Source organism: Arvicola amphibius, chromosome 4 (assembly GCF_903992535.2).
Source record: "Arvicola amphibius chromosome 4, mArvAmp1.2, whole genome shotgun sequence".
In the NCBI taxonomy this organism is placed as follows: Eukaryota; Metazoa; Chordata; class Mammalia; order Rodentia; family Cricetidae; genus Arvicola; species Arvicola amphibius.
Genome location: NC_052050.1, coordinates 142,770,304 through 142,785,566, shown reverse-complemented (window position 1 = coordinate 142,785,566; position 15,263 = coordinate 142,770,304). Strand labels below are relative to the sequence as shown.

Genomic DNA, 15,263 nt, shown 5'->3' with positions numbered 1-15,263 from the left:
ATTTTCATTTTTGTCCTTTGACAGGTATTGACAGAATATTAGCTGAAGATCATTTTGAGCAAACTCTCTTTTCCTTTTGAACTCTTCATACTCGAGTCAATTCTCTGCCAGATAAGGCGCTCCCTTCCTCTGGCTTCAGATGACAAGTTCCTAGACGCTTTTCTTGTTCACACAGCCTTTTGCCTTGACAACTCCTCCATCTCTATACCTTCATTCTTCATTGATAATTGCCTAATGTACTCATGTGCCTCTGAACTATGGTGACACTCAGACCTCTATCTCTTTACTGGAACACATTAGCTTTTCAAATTGTGCTCGTCCCAACAACCATCTTGGGTTGGACAAGTCTCCTTGTCAATGGAATTTGGATTAATTATACCACCCTCCTAGCAAAGGTTAATTGATATTAATCTGTCACCATTTATTTATCCAATCACTCCTCAAGTCCTATGTTATTAAATAGTCCTAAACTCATAGCTACTACAGTGCTTGTTAAACTGGGCATCCACTTCCTACCCGAGCATCTGACTTGCCTTGCCTAAACCATGGATGTCCATATATCCAAAATTCTGCTTTTTTGCTTTTCCTGGCCACTGCCAACCTTTCTGCAGGATTAGTGCTGGAAAGCCTGTTCTAGCTACAGCACTTCTGCAATGTAACACAATCATGACCACTAACACATCTCTCCAAGTGCAGATCTCATCCCAAATTCCTTTGAGGTCTTCTCCATCACTGGTTGCATTCTTGATCAACGCCATTCTCTTACACTAGCAGCATTACATCTTAAACAAACTAATTTTTTTTTACTGTGCACACATGAAGCTTTTGTTCATTGGCTAATGACAATGACCTTTACAACATAAAGAAACTTCACACCTCTACAGAGTACATCATCTGGGATGCCTATTTGGATGAGCAATGTCTCTTCTATAAAATTCCCAGGGCAGATTCTGTGAACCAACAATGTCACCTACCTCTCTTAAAACATTTAAACTTTATTTATATCATATTTGTTAAAATATTGTGTTGTCCATTCCGTATGTTTACAACACATCTATCTGAGCTATATGGTTCCTGTCATTAAATATTCTGAAAGGTCTAACATGTCCCGAGTACCAGTGTTACATTTAACACAATGAGCTCATTCGAAGTTTTCTAACTATACTGAAGCCTTCTGACTTACTTAAAATCTAGTATGTGGTTAACTGACCAAATCAGGACCCATAAAAAAGAATAATCTAAGGTGGGTAGAAATTGAAATTTGTTTGAGGAGGAAATAAGATTCAAAAGCATATATGATATTCTGTTATATGCAGATATATAAAAACTTATTTTTAAAAAAGCAAGCTTAATTTTTATTCATTATTGATTTCTTTTTTATTAATATTGAAATAGATTCTTCTCTCATACACTACATCTTAACCTCAGTTTCCATTCCCTCTCCTCTTTCTAGCTCCCCTCCATGTCTCCTCACTTCTGGATCTAATTTCACTCCATTTCCCTTCAGAAAAGAGCAAGTCTCCAAGAGGCAACAACAACAACAAAAAAAAACAGGATAAAATAAGAAAAGCTCTTTTACAGAGGCTGGACAAGGCCATCCAATAGATGGAAAAGAGTCTCAAGACCGGCAAAACAAATCTCTCAGAGTGTGGAGTAATGACTAGTGGTTGTGATTACGTATTACTCTTGCAGAGGAGCCTGCTTTGGGTCTCATCACAACATTCAAAACCATCCTCAACTCCAGTTTCAGAGGATCTGATGCCCTTTTCTGATGTACTAGGCACACACACAATATGCCTACATACTTGTAAGCAAAACATTGAAATGAAATAAAATAGTAAATCTAAACTTTTAAAAATATTTGAATGTTTTCATCAAAATATTATATTGAGACCTAGCACAAACACTTCAAGTATGTTTAAAATCTCTTTGAGTTTAAAATTTCCTAACTGTTGAAGTCAATAATCTTTTGTACCCCAATAAATGATTGTAAATACAGAAATAATGCCGGTCTAGATAAGGCCTCCATAGCTTGAGCACTCAGCAAACCTTAGCTGAGTGTGTTCATAATCTCATCATTAATCAGCAAAATTTAGCCATACTAATAAAGACAATTCTAAACCCTGTTCCTATTGAAATCCCACTTGAACAAGACACTCTAGTTCTGGATATATCACTATTGAATAATCAAAACAACTTCAGAGGAAAAAAAATCAGAAACCACCAGCTGTGGAGAATAAAGACATTAAAGTAACATTCAGGAGGAAAGATAAAAGTGATCGAAATTAGGCTGCTTAAAATGGCTTTGATGAAAGATTTAATATTTGTCCCAAAATTATTTAGAATTTGCAAAATGGAAACAGCAACTGTCTGCTTTTATTTCTAATGGGAATATTAACTTCATAGAATGTTTGAAGTTATACAGAGCCTGAAAAATGGCTCTGAACTGTACTGGAATAAACAACAAAGGGGGCTGTCAGGTCGCCAAAAGATGAGATCATTTGTCTTATGGGTCTAAAATGATGCAATGTTAGCTTCACATAAGGGGATGCTGTGTGCCTTGAGCGCCACCTCCCCCTCCCCCGACTTAAGTCACAAGGCGAGGGTCTGAGGGGGTCTCTCTGGGGCCTTTCCTCTGTCTGCTGCTCCTCTTACCTGAGCTCTCATCCAGACTTTCCTCTGACACGTGCTCATTCTGATGGACCCACTCGCCATTGCACTTGAAGAATATCTGCATGGCTGGCCTGGCTTTGCATCGGAGCGCAATAGGGTTGCTCTTGATGATGTAGGCATCTTCAGGCTCCTCTACGAAATGCGGCAGTGTTCCTGGGGCAGATGGGATGGAGTCGGGAAGAACTTCACTGTTGTCGGCTCCTGGAAAAATGAAGAGGACATCAGTACACAGCCTGCAGCAAGGGCTCACAAGTCAGATCACAGTGATGACTCCACACCAGCTTAAAAAAAAAACTGAGCTGAAACACTGTCAATATAGCATGATTGGACGATCTGCTTAAGGGGTTATCCAATAAAAGCTGGCCTCGCAAAAATGGAACCTTCAGGGGGATGCACCTACATATTGCCCAACGAATGGAAACCATGAATGTGAGAACTCCCAGATTCAATTAGAAACTGAGCGTCTGAGGAAAGAACTGAGATGAGCAACTCTAACTTATTTTGTTAAATGGCTACTTCATAGTCAATGAGGATGGCAAACTGCGTTAAACCTTGGGAAGAAATGCAGAGCGAATACGTGGTTTCCCGGCATATGTGAATGAGAGTGGAGCTTCCTAATTTCTCAAAGTTCCAATTCCCTGCTTGGTTTACTTATGAAACTGCCGATTTGTATATTACTTTTTGGTAACTTACCAACTTAGCACGTTTAGAAAAGAGGGCACTCCTTTCTACTCACTCTATGCCCCCCCCACCATAATGCTCTGTCCGAGAAGTATGTATTATACTAACAAGGCTGACAGAAGAAACAAGTCATCAAACTAACTGTGATAATAACATCTGTGATAAACAGTGATAATGACATCTACTCTGAGAGCGAATAGATAAGGCTCCTCACTAACTGTAGGGAGTGCTCTTGCAGGTCCTGGGAAAGGAAAAGCCACAGGATAGACCGCCTTCATTGCTACATGTAGGGTGGACTGACGTCTCAGGCAAGCACTACAAGACGAAGGTCAGGTATGGGTGCCATTCAAGAGGAGATGGAAGGAAAAGATGATCTCCTGGCTTTCAAAGGGCAGTCCAGCAGAAGAACAAAGAGGCAACTGTTTCAATCTCAAGGGCAAGTCTTGGTTGGAAGAGGATGGAGGCCAGCAGGGTCTTTAGAGCGTCTCTTTCATCAGATCCAATGCCTAGGAGAGCATCAAGTGATGGATGAGCCTCTCACAGTCTAGCCTGTTTTTCCCCCATGTCATCAGGTTTGAACATCGCTACATATCATTACTCACACTGAAGTCAAAACCAAAATCAGGAAGCATTGTTAGACATAAACATAACTAATGTTCTGTTTTTTTTTTTTTTTTTTTTTTTTTTTCTCATGGTTTATTTTTTTTTATATTTAAAAATTTCCATCTCCTTCCCTCCTCCTCCCCCCTCCCTCCCCTCCTTCTCCCCTTTCTCTCCCCTCCTTCTCCCCCTTACCTCCCCTCCCCTCCACCCATACCTCCCCTTCCTCCCTCTCAAGGCCAAGGAGCCATCAGGGTTCCCCACTCTATGCTAAGACCAAGGTTCTCCCAACTCCCCCCAGGTCCAGGAAGGTGATCGACCAAGCTGAGAAGGCTCCCACAGAGCCCGTCCATGAAGAACAATCAGAGCCCAGAGCCATTGTCCTTTGCTTCTCAGTCAGCCCCCGGGTTAAGAGCACTGGCTGCTCTTCCAGAGGTCCTGAGTTCAATTCCCAGCAACCACATGGTGGCTCACAACCATCTGTAATAAAATCTGGCGCCCTCCTCTGGCATGCAAGCATACATGGAGGCAGAATGTTGTATACAGACTAATGTTCTGTTTTAAGAACATATATAAATTACCAAATATGCACACACATTTAAAAATGTAAAGAAAGGCCTGTACTTCAGGAATTCTTTTATGTAAGGATCCAAACAAAGGACTGTGAGTTATGAAAATGACTCCTTGCCATGGTAACATATAAACAAAGTTTGTCACTGAAATAAGTCAAAGTTAATAATAGCTCAATTCTCCTAAACATGACTGTTTTTTGCTAAATATGTCCACTTAAGGGGGGCAGCCTTAAACAAAGAGTTTAGGGTACTAAAAGCTTTGTAATGTAATTAAAAAAGAGGGGCTAATTTCTACATAAGCAATTAGAAGTAATAAAATAATAAAGCAAGTATTCCAAAAGGGAACAAGCATTTTATTTCATTAAATTAAAATAAAGTCATTGATTTTATATTTATATCTATAAATTACACATATACACATATATCATATCATATCACAGGTGGAGAGAGCCTTCCTAGAATAGAATATCAGAGGGTGTGTGTATGTGTGCCTGTGTGTTATATTAAATTATATTTACAATGGTCTTCATAAAGTAGATCATATATTAATTTATTTTATTACTGACTGTTCATGCCAATTTCCATCCTCAATAAATACCAAGTCCCTGCAGGCTTTTGTAAATCTATACATTAGAGGAAATGATAAAGGTATTAAAAGGTTTTATATGGACATCAAATGCCCACAAGGGGCTTGAGCTCTTTTGGAAATAATTCATTGCTCATGAAAGGGTAATTGATAAGAACACACAGCATTCCCCCACCTCGGGTGGCAGCATGAAAGAACAGACAAAGAGATACATTTGTACCAGCGCATTTTTGCCTGATAACAGTGTATGAATATTTGAAGGGACTGCAAGGGGTGTTGCTGGAAATGTTACAAACTCTAAACAAATACTAAGAAAACATTTGTAAAATGTCAAAAAACAAAGAGGCAGGGGATTAGACAATAAATCACGCTTTAACCATCCAACTCACAAGACATAGGGTGATCTAAAAACTATTAGGTTTCCCTCCTTCCATTTTAATCGAGGCCCTCTAGATAAAGAAACCAGTTGAGCCTGCATCAGAGGTAAGGAGTGAGGGAGTACATGAAGGAGCCTGAGGGTAAATGTTCTGTCTCTGCACAGATCTCCTTTAAGAGTCAGTAGATCTAATGTTTAGAGGAGACAGAAAAGGGAGGTAGACTGTAATATTTAATCTCAGCTATTACCACAGCACTGTGCAATTCATGCCCTACATTGGAAAAGAAAAAAAAAGCAAGGATCCTTGAATACACAGAACAACTGTCAAAGCAACAGTTAATAGATCTATCCTTGAGAGATCACAAGTATAGATTTGTGTATTTTTACCAATTACCAGCATTCATCAACAAATAACAGGAGCAAATGAGAGTGGAGTATAAGCTATATCCTCTTCCCTTGCTTTGTATAGCGAGAGCTGGGACTGCTGTTTGATCTTGCCTGCCCTTTGAATGACTCCCAGCCCTCTCCATTTCTCTTTTCCTCATTTGACCAGGTCCTGTTCCCAAGACAAGAAGAATCCGCCTGTTAATATCTTCCAGCAGATGGCGTGGTGTCCTAGCTGTCTCTGCCTTCTTAGACCCACTGGACCCTCCTGATCAGCATTACTAGAAGTTTGGGAAAAATTCCTTAGGAATTTACCCAGGGATTCTTTAAGGAAAAGGGAAGGGGCTGGGAAGATGGCTCAACTGATAAGATGTCTGCTATGCAACTGCCTAGAATGCACTGAGGAGTGCCGCACACTTACAATGTGTTTGGGAGGCAGCGTCTGGCAGATCTCTGGCTAGCTGCCCTTAAATCAGTGAGCTCCAGAGTCCCCTGAGAAAGCCTGTCTCAAGAAACAAACTGGACAGCTATTTCTGGATAATACGTGATTGACTGACGGCCTCTACACGCAGGCATAAATGCAACGCACTCGTACTTACATATATGCAAGCTTTCATACTCATGCACACAACCATACACATACGTAAACATCAAACTAGGGGAGAAAATGATTAGGAACTAAAAGGAAGTGTAAATTATTTTTAGGGTCTCAGAAGTTTATTGACTGTGTTCTGAGAGAGAGTGGGATAGGTCATTTACTTTAGGAAATGATTCTATAGAAACTGAAACAATGCATTTCTGCTTCAGAGCAAATCTACTTGCGATCTTGGTGTATCTTCTACCATTTTTTTTGGTATGTGTATAAGAGAAAAATGTTAAGATCCGACATGTCAAATACCAGTAACGAATGCCAACCAATTGCTAACTTCAACATCCGAGGTATGGTAAATGCTGGAAGTCATGCCGCTTTGTTGACACTTGGGAACACTTGCATGGTAAGGACTGGTCTAGCCAGAGCCACAAACAGAAACTTCTGAAAAACCCTTCTTTTCTCTGACAAAAGCTGTGGTTCCTACCAGCCCTTCTCCCTGTGCTCCCTGTGGGGAAGGCCACAAGGAAAATCAAAGAGGAACACAGATATCTGACCAGAAGTGGCAAACAGCTCATTCAATACCAGCAGGCATCACCCCCAGAAACAAAAGACAGCATTTTAAAAGGTATGGAGTCATATTTTGTTATCTTTATGATAAGCTAAGAAACTTAAATACTATGAGCAGGAAGCAAAAATAAGGTCTGTTTACAGTGATCTTAGGTGATGGTTTCTTCATGACAGATCTCCCAAGTGGGATAAGTTTACTGTAGTGAGTCTTTTTCTGTCCTGCCAGCCAGTTTCTAAATCACAACACAGCAACTTATTATTAATTATGAAAGCTGAACCGATAGCTTAGGCTTGTTTTTAGCCTAATTCAAATTAACTCATTTTTATTAATCTCCATTCTTTCACGTGGCTCAGTTAGCTTTACTCTGTATTGCCCATCTTGCTTCTTCTCCATCTGGTCAGCAACTCTGCCTTTCCTTTTTCTAGAGCTCTCTCTGTCCAGAAGTCCTTGCTATACCTCTTGCCTAGCTATTGGCTGCTTAGGTTTTTATTAAACCAATCACAGTGTAACCAAATATCTCACAACAGATACTCCAATTTGCATTTGCAAGAAAGAACTCTTGGCATGAATGTCTTATCTGAGGTCATACAGTCAGAAAATGTTGGACTCAGAATTTGAACTTGGGAATCCAGCTCTAACCAATAATAATTCCATTTCAGTTCAATTCTCATATTGTCATTTAGTGTTTGCCAGCCCTAGGGGGACTTTTATACAATTTACAGAATCTATAGAAGTTGATATGAAAGCAGACATCATCTGTATGTCCATCACCATTGCCTTCAACGATGACACTTATCCTGTCAGTTGATCACGGGGTGAAAGTCAGGATGGCTGTTATGGATGCAGTTGAGTGAAGGTTATAAGAAAAAAAATCAAGAGAAAATCAAGTAATCACCAACATGTATTCAATTTATGAGTTGTCCTCACCAAACCAAGAGATGAAGCAGTCAGGAGTTGGGGTGCAGCTAAATGACAGAGCACTCACTCACTCAACACAGGCAGGGCCTTGGGTTCCATCCCCATCATCACACATATTTGCATACACAGACACACCCACCCTATGAGAACAATATTAGGGAAAGATTTCCAACTTATCATTTGGAAACAAATATTCCTTTTTAAGCAGTAATATTTAATCATCAAGTTTCAATTAAAACATGAGTTTTTTTTAAAGCTGATGAATCTCAGAAAAGGGTGGGGACAACAGCATTATCATCCTAGTAACGGTTTTGTAGTGAGGAGCTGCGCTAGCCAGGCGGCTGGGAGCCGGGTGGGAAAGCAGCCCACAGCTCCTCACTACACGGTTTGACCCTTTCATGTGTTGTATCATTATTAATGGAATTGGGGCCCTGAGATATAGTCACTTTGTAATGCTTGCCTAGCATGCATGAAGCATGAAGCCCTGGTCTTGATCCCTGGTACTACATAGACTAATGCATGTATTAGCCCACATCTGTTATCCAAACCCTGGGGAGAGAGAGTCTGGAAGGTCAAATGTTTAAAACCATCCTTAGAAAAATAATGAGTTTAAAGCCAGCCTGAGCTACATGACATCTGTCTTAAAATATAAAGTAAATTAGGGCCGGGCGGTGGTGGCACACGCCTTTAATCCCAGCACTTGGGAGGCAGAGGCAGGCGGATCTCTGTGAGTTCGAGGCCAACCTGGGCTACAAGAGCTAGTTCCGGGATAGTCTCCAAAAGCTACAGAAGAAACCCTGTCTCAAAAAACCAAAAAAATATATACACACCCCAGGACACAGATATCACCAACAAGGACTGATGAAGTATTGGACCACTGTTTATAGATTATACATCACACAGAGCTTTGCAAAGTTGGAGAAACTCTAAACTAGTATTATTCACTTTCTCTGAAACAGTATTACATTTAAATATATTTCCTATTTTTATTGTCTTCATCAAAAACATGCTTGTTTTTACACCATATTGGTATTAGTTTCGAGGCACAATGAGCAATCATACCATCAAAAGGATTTTAGGATGAAACCACCCAATCAGATCTGGGTAACTCTGACGTTCCATGTGTCATCTGGCTGAGATTCTGCTTTCTCATTCTTAAACATGTTCTTTGAAGGCATATATATATATATATATGCAAATATATATATAATTAAATGTTTCATAAATATTATGTGTCAGTTCTATCACTTGTAAAATATAAAATGTTTATTTTATGTGTGTAGGTTCTTTGTCTGCATGTATGTTTGTGCACCATGTGCATCTTTGGTGCCTGAGAAGGCCAGAAGAAGCCATAGGATACCCTGGAATTATAGATGGTTGTGAGTCACCACATGGGTGCGGGGACCCAAACCCAGGTCCTCTGAAAAAGCAGCCAGTGCTCTCATCAACTGAGCCATCTCTCCAGCCCCACTTCAATTGCTTCCATCATAATCATCATCAGAAAAAGGAAAGAGAATTAAAATTATTGGCCCTTGATGTCAATTCCTGAATGCATCTGGATGCTTATGCTTTCATTTTTAAACAGTATTTTAGTTTTCTTTGTAGACACTATAACAGTTTTCATCTTAGTCCTCATAAGATTGTTTATACAATAAGCTTAAGATTGCTTATTGCTTATTTAATTTTCCTACCCTTTCCTACTTATACGTAAACATATCAATATTTTATTTTAAATAAAAAACTCTGAAAACACTGTAAAACATTTAATAAACACAGTGTTACAACACACCAGGCTCATGCAGGTCCTGCAAATTCTTGGTAAGCACAAAGAGTATCCTGTTGGTCAGATTCCAAAACTATTGGCTTCCCTAGGCAAAAAAGTAAATAAGAGATTTTTATAAAATCAAGAACCCTTTTATCTCAAATGGAGGAAACTATCTTAGAATTAACTTTAAATTCTCTTCATGGTTTGCAAGTATATTGGACCTTGGCAATATGCAAACCAGACCAGAAGGCCATACTAGGGATACCAGGCTACATAATTCAAAAGATGACAGAGTAGGGTTAGGTTTTCTATTTTGTTTATATAAATGTGTCTTGTTCTCATATAGTTAATCAGATAGGGACAACCAGAATTTTACATAGCAAATATTTAATGCAAATTATGAAATGGATTTCTCCTAGGCTCAAATCCAAGATTAATTTTAAAGGATTAGTGTGTATGTATGCGTGTCTGTGTATGTGTGTGTGTGTGTTTTGTTTGCATGTATGAAAGTCTACCATGTGTGTGCCTGATGCATGTGGAGGTCAGAAGACAGCATCAGATCCCTGGGAACTGGAGTTGCAGATGGTTCTGAGTGTCCCCAGTTTCTCTGAAGAGCAGCTAGGACTCTCACCACTGAGCCAACTCTCTAGTCACAGGCTGTTGCTCCTAACTTTGTTTTTAATTCACAAACCAGTCTGCCTGCTTCTCAGGGTCTCATAAAAATGGAAATGATGTGAATGTGTGTATCTGTGTGGTTTCTGCATGGCATTGTAGCTCATCTTATACCCTGCCAAGCCAATATTGCTGATTGAACTAATCTTCAACTCTGCAGAGGGAAAGGAGATCACCAAGGCCATTTATCAGTTTCTGAAATAAAGAAACTCAAATTCAGAGTTGATTAAGGTATACTCACAATTTCCTAAATGACCCACTATCCCTTAAACTATTAAAAAACTCTGATTCCTCAAAAGATAACTATCGACATTCCTATCAAGATCAATCAGGGGTCTAGGTTGTGAGCATTCAAATTAAGACAGTAATTTTTTATAATGATCTCATTGAGGGGAGTAGAGGAATAAGAAAGAATTGCGGAAGAACAATAAGAATGCTAACAGTATTTAGAGTTGTACATTCCATGAATCAAGAATGAAGTAAATAAATCTGCCTTAATGAAATACAGAAAAGTAATCAGATCAAGTGGTTTGTAAGAATCATCATCACTTCAGATGAGTAAACAGAAGAAAGGCAGGAGAATATAATAACTGGTTACTCCCCTCTCCAACAATGAATACTGTTTGTGCAGTCCTGTGTGCGGTTGACTAGTACGCAGCTTCATCTGGAAACCTAGTGGGCTTGGAGGGAAGCTTTCAAAGCATTCCTGTGTTGCATTTATATCTGCCAGTTTTCAAGGGAAAGGCTATTCATAGTTATGGAAAAAATGCTGTTTTAATGCAACATTGAGTGACAGAAAACCAAACAATCAACAGCATGCTTACATTTTTTTGTTGTTGTTCTTGGAAAATTACCTTTCAAGGAGAGCTTCATGTTTTATGTTCTGTGCAGTAATACAGCAGGGACTTTCAATCTTATAATGACGAAAAGGAACAAACGGGAGAAAGCTGAAGTGTAAGGAACAAATACTAAATTCCTATTGAAATAAACCTGCTTCCATCAGAGGTCAGGTCCCATCATACAAACTCAGATTGTGACCACTGAGTCCCAGAGTTTGGAAATGAATGAACTCTAGGATGAGGTGACTGCAACCCGGTTCAACAGAATGTTTCGAATGCCACCTAGATGGGGAAAAATAAACTAGCGGGTGCCCTTAGATAAAACCTGGAACACCTGATTTATTTTAGAAGCCATCTAAATCCCAGGGCTGAGGTCATTTGTCAAAGACTTCCACGATGCAGAGCCATCGCAAAAATCTCTCTACAAACAACAGAAATAGAAATTTCTGTACTTCACAGAGCCAACTCTGATGGTGTGATACAAAGTAGAGTTGTAGCAGATATTGAGAAAATTTTCCCAGAAAATGATCATCTAAAACATTTTAGCAAAATCAAGTACAGTAGTTAATATTTGATGATATGGTTTGTACTGAAAATTATGACCTACTAGAAGATACTCAATTACACACGAGTAGTTTTTTTTTTCTTTTTTTGGGGGGGGTTTTCGAGACAGGGTTTCTCTGTGGCTTTGGAGCCTGTCCTGGAACTAGCTCTTGTAGACCAGGCTGGTCTCGAACTCACAGAGATCCGCCTGCCTCTGCCTCCCGAGTGCTGGGATTAAAGGCATGCGCCACCACCGCCCGGCTACACACGAGTAGTTTGCAATATTTATGTGGCTGCTTCCAGAAAAATGGTTATCACTGTCTACTTTGCTCCTCCCTTTATTCATCCCTAACTCTAGTGATTCCCCTTTCCAAGCATCATTCAGACTTAGCATCAGCTCTCCATCCCCTTCTCTTCTCTCCCTGCTTACCACCATCATTGTCTTCAGCTACTCTAATTGGAGTAATTATCTCCTCTCATTGTTCCTGTTGACCCCCTGTTAATCCTCCTACAAAATGCAAAGCAGCCCGAACTGTGCAAAAGTGTAACTCAGACACACCCCTCTTTCATTAAACACTACCACCTTTTGGTTAATATTCTTGTTTTCCAACATAACTGACCAAGCCTTTCAGGAATGGCTTCTTGCGGGTATGTCCTGCATTGTGCCCAAAGGTTCTCAAGTTTGTGCTAAATCAGTTTTCACTAAATGAAAACTATAGAGACTGTTTCAGCTCTTCAGGATTTAAGCACACTTAACCTCTACCATGTATATATGCTTTTGCTTCTGCCCATAATATTAATTTGCCTTATTTTGATCATTTCTTATTCACGTATGTCAAGTTCAGCTTAACTGAACATCTTTATGTGATGCTCTACCTGAATTTCAAAAAATTTGGTATGGGCTACATCTCTCATATCTTTCCTTCTGCTATACTTTACACTACTCTTTAATTATTCATGTGTGCGGCTCCATCTTTTTCCCGTCTAGACAACAGGCTCTGTGAAAACCAAGAATGCAAGAATGGTGTTCATTATTTATATCCCAAGTGACCAAACAGTTCTGAGACTCAACACAAACTTGTTGAATAAATTTTTAAAATTATAAGTAAAAAAATCAATGAAAATGTGAGGAAGCCATGAGACCATCATCATTGCAACATAAGATAGTAAGAACGAAGGACACACTGTTCACTTTATTTCCAAGAAGACAATAAGATTTCATAGACCCCCCAACAGAACAGTAGTTCCAAAGTTTCTTCATTCTCACTAGCTTTAATCGTGATCCTTTGCGATATATAATAGTTAATAAGTAAAAGCATTATTAATCATTTAATAAACTCTTGACTACATGATACATTAAAGAAAAAAATATCTATCAACAACAATCATTTACTTTCTTTTGGATGTTGAAACATTTTTACCTTTAAATGTTCTATTTTATATAACCTAATAACAGTGAGAATGAGACTTGGCACTTGACTGCAGTAACACCTAGCTATATTATCTCATCCATTAATCCATCTGTTACCATAGTTAACAATAGAAAAGAAAATCTATGTTATCACATTATCACAATTAGGCATTCAGGTGCACTGTCACAGAATTTTTTTTTAACAGATTGCTAGTTCTAGACAAAAAGAACATTATAAATTTCTTAAAAAAGAAATCAATGTTTTATATGGGCATTTTGTAAAAAAAAAAAAAAAAAAAAAAAAAAAAAAAAAAAAAAAAAAAAAAAAAAAAAAAAAAAAAAAAAAAAAGCAGTGTCTGCCTATCATTCCTTAATGAGATGTCCTTCTTAGCACAGCAAAGTCACTTCTAAAAAGTCACCTAAGATTTCTCTATGACAATGGAGATTTGAAGCTCGTAAGAAATCCTTTAATTCCTTTGTTATTTTCTGAAAACACAGATACAGTTGAACCTTCTGGGATGTGGTATTCTTTAAGAACTGACAATACCGCATGGCATCCCATAATAGAAGCTGTGTCCTGATTTGACAGCTATATGATTGGGATGGGAAACTTGTACAATAGAAGAGGCTTAATTTCTTGACTTTTCTTTATAAAATATGCTAGCTGCCCTCAGAAACAGATTTACACCAACTGGTATGGGAAAAAAATGAATACTGTTCCTTCTAAAATCTTTTATCAAGATGTAGCCAGGTTACAGAGGAATGTAGGCTTTGGAGTTAAAAGTTATTAAATTCAGACTTTCTTACTAGTTTTGTGATCTTGGATAAGATTCCTAACCAAACTTAACCTCTATGTTCTCCTAGATAAAAGGAATCATCTGGGCCAAGTGGTGGTGGTTCACGTCTTTAATCCCAACACTTGGGAGGCACAGGCGGGCAGATCTTTGTGAGTTCGAGGACAGCCTGGAAAAAAAAAAGAAAAGGAATCATCTATGTTGTAGACTGCTGTGTAATTTTGTGTATGTCACTAGAAAAGAACTCATATACTGTAGGCTATAAGGTGTGCCTTATAGCCATTCATCTCTAATAGGAATTAGCATTAGCATATTAATCATTAAAGATAAATGAAGAGATTGGTAAATAGAGGATCACAGGTAGAGTTGCTTTCTGCACATTATTGTTTTGTTTGTGGGAAAGAAACTGCTAAAAACCCAGTGCACTCAGGAGCACTCTGCATGTATTAAAATGCTACTTGTTCCTTAAGAAGTAATATCTAGCCTGATAACCCAATGGTCAATTCTGGGGCCCTCAGGCTCATAGACAATTAAGGCTATTTGTGTCTGCTGTAATGTGTTCGGTTAAGAGCTTTATGTACATCATTTGAAGCTTTGCACTTGTACCTTGAGAATGTGACATTTGACTTACAGAGCATTCAAATAAAAAGTTGTAAGAGCAACAACAACAAGGGGCCTCCTACATACTCCAGTAGCTTAGTATAAGCTAATGAGTTTAATTGCACTGGGGCAAGGTCTGCTGTGCATCGTGTCAGCAAGAAGAATGGAGGTAAAAGAGCACTCTAATAGAGTAAGTTTAATTGCATTATGTGATTTAATTATTTAGCTATCTCAGCACCCTTCCTTCATGTACAAATGAATATGAATCAGACAATCATGTGCATATTGCTGGGCCATTACAGTTTGCCATTTATCACCAGTAGGTTGATCGCCTGCAGGTTATCTCTAACTCAGAGCAAGCGCTTAATTTTGTTGGCATTCAGGGTCTGGGTCAGGAGATCAGTAATGACCTGTGTTACTACTGAACAGTTTTTGAAATTAAAAGAAACAGCCAGCACGAGTTGTTACTTTGAGGGAAAGATATTAAACCATCAATCAAATGGGTCAATGTGCCCCAGGAGGAATGAAATGTTTGCTAACATCTAGAGGTGACTTTCGGAACAAGTGTGTGGTAAGGCCAGAGAACCCTCAGATTTCCTGTGTGCACTCGCTCTGTAAGCAGGAAGGGAGACAAAATAATGGATGTTGGTATGATTGCATTATTTTGCATCTCAAATTTGTTTTTGATT

The 15,263-nt window shown here is 38.8% G+C and overlaps 1 protein-coding gene across 6 annotated transcripts in view; it reads right to left on the bottom strand.

The window, feature by feature from the left end:
• Unc5d (unc-5 netrin receptor D) overlaps window positions 1-15,263 on the bottom strand; it is a 511,352-nt gene that overhangs the window by 214,550 nt on the left and 281,539 nt on the right. For all 6 annotated transcript variants that reach the window (XM_038327783.1, XM_038327784.1, XM_038327785.1 and 3 more), the window contains exon 2: window positions 2,656-2,874. In XM_038327783.1, coding sequence (XP_038183711.1) covers window positions 2,656-2,874 — 219 coding nt within the window. The remainder of the gene's footprint in view (window positions 1-2,655; window positions 2,875-15,263) is intronic.